The 9,154-nt window shown below is 42.9% G+C and overlaps 1 protein-coding gene across 6 annotated transcripts in view; it reads right to left on the bottom strand.

Moving 5' to 3' along the window:
- Positions 1-692: 692 nt before the first annotated feature.
- Positions 693-9,154, bottom strand: part of pou2f2a (POU class 2 homeobox 2a) — a 76,777-nt gene continuing 68,315 nt past the window's right edge. For 3 of the 6 annotated variants that reach the window (XM_067612175.1, XM_067612176.1, XM_067612179.1), the window contains 8 exons: positions 8,534-8,794; positions 8,304-8,445; positions 7,713-7,861; positions 7,174-7,371; positions 6,985-7,033; positions 6,175-6,322; positions 5,093-5,166; positions 693-2,917 (listed from right to left, as the gene is read on the bottom strand). In XM_067612175.1, coding sequence (XP_067468276.1) covers positions 2,541-2,917; positions 5,093-5,166; positions 6,175-6,322; positions 6,985-7,033; positions 7,174-7,371; positions 7,713-7,861; positions 8,304-8,445; positions 8,534-8,794 — 1,398 coding nt within the window. In that variant the 3' untranslated portion in view covers positions 693-2,540. The remainder of the gene's footprint in view (positions 2,918-5,092; positions 5,167-6,174; positions 6,323-6,984; positions 7,034-7,173; positions 7,372-7,712; positions 7,862-8,303; positions 8,446-8,533; positions 8,795-9,154) is intronic. The other 3 variants (XM_067612178.1, XM_067612181.1, XM_067612180.1) reach the window with 3 other exon arrangements.

Below are 9,154 nucleotides of genomic sequence, written 5' to 3'. Positions count from 1 at the left end.
TTTTTCGCGACATTCTGGATCAACTAAAAAAAAAACAAAAAAAAACTCATCTTGGAAGCTACATTTTCACAGTTTTCTCCACCCGTAAACAAAACAAAACAAACAAACAAACAAAAAAAACCCCAGAGCACAACCGAAGAGACAAGAAGATATGAAAATAGGCAACACGTCGCCAAAAAAACCCGCCCCTCCCCTCCCTCCCTCTTTTCCCGCCGCATATTAAGTAGAAAGCAATGAGACAAATCCATACATCATTAACAGACACACTATGGAAAGCAAAAACAAAAATATATATATTCTCAAAGTCAGTTTGTTGAGGTTATTCCATATTTTATCCATCCAGGAAAAGAAAGTGAGAACAAAGCAGAGGTCGCCGGTAGAGGGAGGGAGGGAAACGATTTCTGTCTGCCAATACAAGAACAGCAATCACAGTTAAAGACAAACAGACAGACAGGGCCTTACTCCCCCCTCTTCCTCCCCCTCTTTGTTTGTATTTGGTTTAGTTTACGGATCAGTCACTCATACATAACTAGTAGCAGTAGTAGTAGCTTTTGGTTTTGGGTTACTTTTTGGTTTTTTTGGTCCGCCGCTTCGAGCGCACCTCCTCCTGCTCCCCTTCCTCCTCCTTCTCCTCCTATTCATCCTCTTCTTCTTCTTCTTCTTCTTGCTTTCCCCCTGCAGCTTTTCATACCTTTGGCTCCTCCGTTCCTGACCGCTTCTCCTTCCCTTCTTCTTCTCCTTCTTTTCTTTTGGCCCTTTGATCTGATCTTTGGAGACAAAGGAGAGGGGCAGATGGGGAGGGAGGGATGGAGGGCAGGGGTTTGGGGGCAGTAAGGGGAACGCCGGTGCTTCACCTCTTTCTTTTGTTCTTTTTTTTTTTTTTTTTTTTTTTTTTTGGTTTGGACTCTTTCTTATGCTTCTAGTCTGTGTGTGTGTGTGTGTGTGTATGTGTGTGTGTATGTGTGTGTGTTTCCCTTTGACACGGCTGAGGTTTTGTCTGGACACTCGTCTCCCGGGCGAATCCAGAGACAACGCTGCCAGAGGCGATGCTTTGGTATCCAAGAGTGACTGTCTGGTGGTAGATGAGCAGTCTGGAAGATGACATGATGATGATATGGGTGCGTATGGGGGCGATAATAAATAAAAGAAGGCAAATAGTGCTGAAACAACCCTAAGACTGTTTGTCCACATCTGCCGGTGGTGTGTTTGTACCCTCTTTGTAGGCAGTATTAACACTGTTGAGTACTTTGATTTGAACAAACATTAAAGAAAACAACAAGGATACTGATAATGATGATGATGATGATAATGCTGATGGAAATCCTGATAGTAATGCTCTTTTTGTCAGAGAAAAGATAATAAAAAAGGTAAATAAATAACAGATTTTGACCAATATGGCGACTTCAACTCATAGCAGACCCATGCAAAATGGGATTTCCCAACATGTACGGTTGGTTTTATCCTATTTAAGTGCCAGACGGGTGGGGTTTGCCACATAGAAAGATTTAATGAAAGCTCAGGCTTTCACAGGAAAGCTTTTAAAAGTTATTTTGACACTACTAGTATGTATAAATTAGCATCTTACCTGTTGTTGTTGTTGTAATTATAGTAGTAAACCCCACCCATCTGCTACTCCAGGCTGGTTAAAACAAACACTGTTGTAATGTAGAGTAGGTTGATCACTTTAAAGCTGTAAATAGAGAGGTAGGTAGATATCCTGCATGTGGGATCAGCTGTAAAACATTAACATCAAACTGTGTGTATTTGGCAAGAGGTGACATAGAGAACGATGTATATAAAATAATAGAAAAATAGATGTTTTTGTAAATCTTCAACTGAAAATGAGGATAACAGAAATCCTGAGTGAAATGGATAAATGTTTGGCATGAAGTAGGATGGAGTTCTGAACTGATCCTGGACAGATCAGGATGCAAAAGTCTTTTTGAACTAAAGCTTTTCTCTCCGTTTGTTGTTTTTTTGTCTTTTTGGTTTTCAGTTTTTGGTATTTGGAGATTTTGGTTTTCATCTTTGTTAAGTGTGTGTTTCTCTTCTAGCGTCTTCTTTTAAAATTTTGGTTGCGACCACATGACCTTCCCAGCTTGTTAAACAAGTCTTTTCTTTTTGCCTCCCATCTTTCACACACAGTTTTCACTTCTCATCCCTGCCCTCGTCAAGTTTTTTTTTCTTTTTTTTTCTCCAGCTGATAAAAAGCATGGTGTTCGTTTCACTCTTCAGTGCCACCTCTCCAGCTGTAGATCATTATTTGGTTTCAAATTTCCCCCCTCCGTTCTGCAGTTCTCTCTATCCTCTCCATCCTTTCTCTCTCTTTGCTTCCTCCCCTCATCCATCTGTGTATATTTTTGGCTTCAGGAGACTTCAGCGGGGAGACAGAGAAAGAGAGAGAGACGAAATTGGAGATGGATCAGACAGAGAGATGGCTTTGGTTGAAAGGCGAGGTTGTAAATTTAAATTTTTAAAGCTTCCTCCTTTTTCTCCTCCTCGTCCTCCTCTGATAGGATACTTTGGCTGTCAGTCCGGGATCACTCGGCCATGGCCCCTCCCAGGGGTGGTGGCGAGGCTTCGCTGAAGGAACAGAAAGAGGCGGGACTTGAACAAGGAGATGCGGACTCCTCGGGGCACGAAGTTGGGCTCATGAGGTCGCTGGCGCCGGGGGGCGGAGATTGGGAGAAGGATGGTCTCGGGCCGCACCCGCTGCTGCTGACCAGTCCCATTGCAGGCGTGGAGGCTGTTGCCATGGAGCCTGTAACCATGGGGAGGAGGGTGGGGCGGTTGAGGAAGAGGGAAGGGCGGAGGGAAGGAGGGACCGCGGGACCCCCAGGTCCGCCCAGAAGTATGTGACCCGCTCCCCCCTCGAGGCTGGAGATGGACAGCTGACTGCTGCTGGCTGCCAGGGCTGCTAGGGATAGAAGAGAGGAAGATGAAGGCAAGACAGGGATGGAGGAAGGACAAGAAAACAAGGTTGAAGAGGGAAGGAGGAAGGTGGGAAAAGATGAGAAGGGAGGAGGAGAGGATGAATGACAAAGAGATGATTTGAAAAATTGACAAGGGAAAAAGAGCAAAAGACAGAGGGATAAAAATAGACAGAAAAAGTGATCAAGACAAAGAGATAAAGTGATGAAGAGATAAAGACAGGAAAGGAGGATGAGATAAAAGAGTGAAAGGAAGAATGGGACAAATGTAGATGGATGAATGAAGAAAATAAATGATGGAAGGGTTTGTGGTTACAGTCGACAACGTAGAGGGCAAAGATTAGACAGTGAAAAATAGAGAAAGGATGGATGAAGCGAAGAACGACATAAAGGAGACAAAAAAAGAAAGTCAAGAGAAGTCAGTGAACACATCAGACACGTCGGTAACACAGAAAACATTTAAAACCTGGATGGTGGAGATGATGATGATGATGAGAAGACACTGCAGAGTGACACAGACTTTTTCAGTACTTGACAACTATAAACATTTAGCAGGAAAACACTTTTTTTTTTTTTTTTTTTTCACACTTTTTAATGCTTTGAACAGTTCAAGTGGAAATGATTTCAGGGTTGGCTCACCCAACTCACAATGAAACAATTTTCAAACAAATCTGCAGCACAAAGTCGTTTCTATGAAAACTCTTAACCGTGGCTTCTGTTGATAATCCCGAGTAAAAAAGGGACACAGATCCTGGAAAGACACATTGTTGAATTTTGAAATACTGTGAGCGCCACAAACAATAATCTCAGAAGCTGCAGATAAAACCAAAACTAGCTGTGTGGATAGACACCACTTAGAGGTAAGCGAGAAAATAAGTTGTTTTTGTAATTTGGGTGAACTGAACCTTTCTCTCTTTAAAATCTCACATTTCAAGGTGATGAAAAGTATTTAACCTCAACCCTGTGATGCGAGGAGATAAATGAGAGTCGGCAAAACATGAAGATGGATTTTTTTTACTACGCATGCACTTGTACATGCACACAAACCTGCGCGCACACACATGCGCGCGCACACACGCAGACGACACACTCTTCTACATGTGGATGCGATGGATTGAGTTGGATGCTTGTGGATGCTTGTGCACACAAAACTGCAAACAAAATCACCTAAATAAACAAACAGTTGGCGGCTCACTGTTCCTAAAACCATTAGTGACTTAAAGATTAAATATTTAATGAGTTTTAAGGCTGAAGGATTCATTATTACATTATATTCCAATGACAGATAAAACCTCAATACTGAAACTCCCCTTTAACAGAAAGTGACACCTGCCGACTTTTGAATTTCGCTGTAATTGTAAACACTTTTATCCATTACAGCACCATGAGTGTAAACATTCATAGTGTGTGTGTGTGGCCCCGAGGGGAATCAAACCTGAAATCCACTTCATTTCAACCCCCCCCCCCCCCCTCCTTCACTGAGGCAACTCTTTCTTCTCTCCTCAGCCTATAACTCTATCAGAGCCGGCAGTGTCAGAGATGCAGTTTCCATAACAGACTGTATCCTTCTCATCAACACATGGCCCGGAGGAGGCCGCCTCTGAATGATGCTGAGAAGAGCGGGAGAAAAGGGGGAAGGTCTGAATCGGCGGTATAGGGAGATGGATCACATGACGGATTCAAAGCTGAGCTCGACGAACCATATTTGTGATGCTTAATTGATTTGGCAGCAGATCGTCTCTTTCAAAAAGGGGAATTTTGAGTGGAAACTAGTTATTTAGCCAACAGGCCTTGATATTAGGAGAAGAGGCGGATTGTGCCTGTTCAACTATTTACTGTAAGCTGACTTGGCCTCCTAAGCTTTGCCATAAGGGGCTCTTGTTACTTTGTGATAAAGCAGGCTATTGTATGGGAATCAAATTGAATCTTTCACCATACTGAGCGATTGAAAAAGTTTGTGCTGAGGAGGAGGAGTGTGCGCCAGGCTCGCTGTTGGCTACTGTCGTCTGAGGCTTTGCAAGGAAATTCATTTTTGGACAGAATGGATGAAGAGTGAAATGGGAAGGGGGTCTTTAGAAATGAAGACTCGTGAAAACTCACTGGGCCAGAGGGGACAGTCTGCATGCACCAACACACACATGCACTCATGCACACACACACACCTTGCATGGTAGCCAGGGGATTGCTGCCAATGAGGGCCTGGTTCATCCCTGTGCTTACTCCCATCATTGTGTTCCTAAAATGTGGATGGACCGCAAAATCACACACAGACACACACACACACACACACAAACACACACACATTCATTCATGTAGAGAAACAGTTGACAGGTTAAGTGATATAAACCTGAAATACTTATCAGCGATGCAAACCTGGAGGCTTCGGTCTATTGTCTTATGTTTTGATGGTGTAATTTAGGCGACAGCGGTTTCTCGTCTTTTCGTGCAGCACCTGTCATTGCCATGTCATGACTTGTACAACATGTACAGCCTTTTGTCTCAATGAGTGTGAACATGCAGATTTGCTGTCAAACCGGTGTGACAGAAGTCTGAGATACCTACCTACCGAATATCCCTCTGCAAAAGTGCAGATACATACGTACAAAGTTAAAGGTTGTAGAGTTCAGAAGGTCACAAAACAACACAAACACCTCTAAAAACTCTTGAATATAGAGGATCTATGAATGTAATTGTATTAAATAACAAACCTGTAAAAGCTTGTTTCATATTTTACATTCATTACTCAGGAGTAAATAAGACTTTCAGTCAGAATTGGTCTCTCGTTTTTTGAACAAAACATACTTTTCTCTTTCATCTAAAGGCTGCAACTAATGGTTATTCTCATTGTGAAAATGTGAAAGTTCCCAGAGCCCAAGGACACATCTTCAAACTGCTTGTTTTCTTCAACCGACAGTCTAAAACCCCAAAGATATTTAATTGACAATGACAAAAAAAACTAAGAAAAGCAGCAAATCATCACATTTGAAAAGATGGAACCAGTGTTTGGTATTTTTGCTTCATAAATGACTTAAATGATTCATGGATTCTCAAAATTGTTTGAGTGCTACTTTCATCTATCTTGCCCAAAGCAACTGAGTACTTGTTAACATTTTAAAGATGTTATACTGATATATATACACTGTAGTTCAAATGTCGAGTCTCTAGTTGTATCTTTTTTAATACAAAAATACAACAAATTTATTTCAACCCTCTTGGATGAAAACCACTGGAGATAAACACTCACCCAGTGTTGAGCCCATGGGCCCCGAGGCTGGGAGGGGCGGGGCTGGCTGTGCTATGAGGGGGCGGGGTCACAGAAGAAGAGGTGGAGCCTACAGCGGCCGAGCTGACAGGAGTCATGGGGCAGGATGCTGAAGGTGACAAACTGGCGGCTGAGGGGAAGAGAAAAGGAGCGATTAGGATGCCATGTAGCGGGTTGTGTGAGACTCTGTTGTCACTGTACAGATGAGTAACAGCGTTCCCGATAAATAAATACTTTGCTGACACAGTTCTTCATTACCAGTCAGGACTCTGAGCTTTTTGAGGGTCTTCTTTAACCCCATACTTCAGCCTGGAGAGAGAAGTTTGCGACTGGAAAGTATTAGCCTCGGCTCAACGGGCCAATAAATTTCCAGCTGTGTTTGTTACCTGTCAGGTCATCTGTCATATCTGTGAAGCCCGGGATAGCTCCCACTGTTGCCAAGGTCTATAAATCATGAGGACGAGTCATGACTCATGGAGGTAAACAACTCAAGATGGGACCAGTGCTTCTATGTTGTTGTCAACAAAACATCATTGTTTTCTATTTTCTATTTCAGTTTTTCCTCTCACAGATATCATTTTTTTAAAAGTGATGATTGTTCAGTGTTTCATCAAACCAGCGAACAGCTCTGAAAGAACAGAAATATCAACTTCTTCCAAATAATGTCAGGGCCAGTTTAATCTTCCTGTGACCGACCTTTGGATTCCAGAGCACTATTGAGAAGCCCTGCTCAAACCTTTAATAATTTATTGACGAGACTCTGCACAGGCGCAAACAGCAATTATAGCTCACCTGTTGTGCTGAGGCTGGTTGTGACCTGGGACAGACCCTGACTCGATATCTGGAGAGGGAGAGAGAGAGAGAGACAGGGAAAGAGAAATCAGGAAATACTTCCATCCACCTGTGAGACAAATATCAAGACAAGTGGTACAGTACAGTACGAGCGGTAAAGGCTCAGTGGATTCATGGTGTACTGTGTACCATGTGCGGGCTGTAGCAAGGGGCTTTGTGCGTCACAACAGGCGAGGTCTGGCTGGGCAGGGGAGGGGTGGTGCTGCTGGAGGGGTTGATGCGTTTCTCTTTCTGCCGTCGGTTGCAGAACCAAACACGAATCACCTCCTTCTCCATGTTGAGCTGCTCCGCCATCAGCAGGATCTCCTCCGAGGTAGGCTTCTGGTTCTGAGGAGGAAACACAGGAATGATAAATAAATAGACAGAAATCTACAGAAATAGAGATAACAGCTTAACATAAGTGTTGATATGATGGCCTGTATGAAAGTCTGTGGATCAAACTTGATTATCATAATGATATGATAGACTTACTGTAGAAAAACTTATTGCTTTTTGTTTGAAAAGTGATACACAATAAAGTAATTATCATAATTAGAGTTCTAAATACATACATTATGTACCTATCAGTTACCAAAGTTGTTGTTTGTGCTCATCAGGACTGACATTAAACTAACACACAGAGAGGTTCCCTGACAGAGAGCTGTTAGCTAGTTAGCTAGATCTCCTACCGTGCAGAAGTTGCGCTCTAGAGCCACACGGACGTTGGTCTCGATGCTGGTGCGTTTCTTCCTGCGTCGGCCGGGTAGACCCTCAATACCCAACAAGGGGGAGGAGAGAGAGGAGGGGCTGGGCAGCATGTTGTCTACTGCCATGGTTTCTGCAGAGAGAAAGATAGAAAGAAGGAGAAAGAACAAAAGAGAGAAAGAGACATGAGGACAAGCAGGACAACCAATTTGTTTGGAATATTAAAGAAAATGATCACAGTTATCTGCATTGAGCTTATTTAAACAAAATACTTGTAGCACTGTTGTTGACATATTGCAATGTGTCATTTAAATAAATCGTTAAAAATGCTTATACTGTAGGTATATCAATACACCATATTTCCATAAAAAACAATTGTACTTTATGCACTTTATTTTTCAGAACTCGGTTATGTTTTCAGGCTCATTTCTAAAACTTGAAGCCATGCAAAATAAATCATTGCAGGGAAGAAATTTTGAGAAAAAAGCCCATTTCAGGTGTTCCATCAAGCACAGATGAGTGTCCTGTGTCATCCAGGTAAAATACACCATCTCCGACTAGTTTTGGGTCCTCACCTGCATCACTCAGCCACTTCTCCAGCAGCGGTTTCAGCTTGCACATGTTTTTAAAGCTCAGGTTGAGGGCTTCAAAGCGGGAGATGGTGGTCTGGCTGAAGTCATTGCCGTACAGTTTGCCCATAGCCACGCCAACGTCTCCCTGAGTGAGACACACAATCAATGTCAGAAACACGATTTAGAAAACACACAGACTTTGCGTCCCTTTTCCTATTTTCTCCGTCTTTTACCTGGGTGAATCCCAGCTTGATGCGTCGTTGTTTGAAGGTGCGGGCAAACTGTTCCAGCTCTTCCAGGTCGCTGGGCTCTTCCCCCATGTGACCCCCGTGACCTCCAGGAGTCAATCCGGAGGTCAAGGAGGAAGCCATGGCGCTGCTGGACGCTGAGGTAGCTCCTACAGACGTCACAACGCCGACGCCGCTGCCACCGGTGGTAACTATGGAGCCGCTACCGCTGCTGCTTCCACCAACAACATCACTGCTCTTCTCCCTCTGCAATGTCAGGAAGAGAAAGACAGAGAAGTAAATAAACCAAACATACACACTTTATTGAAATGGCCTTACACAATATTTTATGTGTAGAGGTTGAGCATGTGAGGCCAAAGAAAATTAAATGAATCCCCAACCCTGGAGGTGTTACTATAGTCTACTGGTGAATTATACACTGAAAAAAATCTCTGAGAGAATCATGAATACATATCAGGTAATCAACTAGGAAATGTACAAAAAAAAAACACAATTTGACCTTGCGTGCCTTGAAGAATTATATAGATTTGACAGGCACAAAAAACGTGTCCATCTTTTATTCTAAACAGGAGAAAAAATGCTATGAATGTAATAATTGGAAACAGT

Source organism: Thunnus thynnus, chromosome 15, assembly GCF_963924715.1.
Source record: "Thunnus thynnus chromosome 15, fThuThy2.1, whole genome shotgun sequence".
NCBI classification, from domain to species: Eukaryota; Metazoa; Chordata; class Actinopteri; order Scombriformes; family Scombridae; genus Thunnus; species Thunnus thynnus.
Note: the sequence above shows the minus strand (reverse complement) of the source record. Positions and strands in the feature narration are given on the sequence as shown.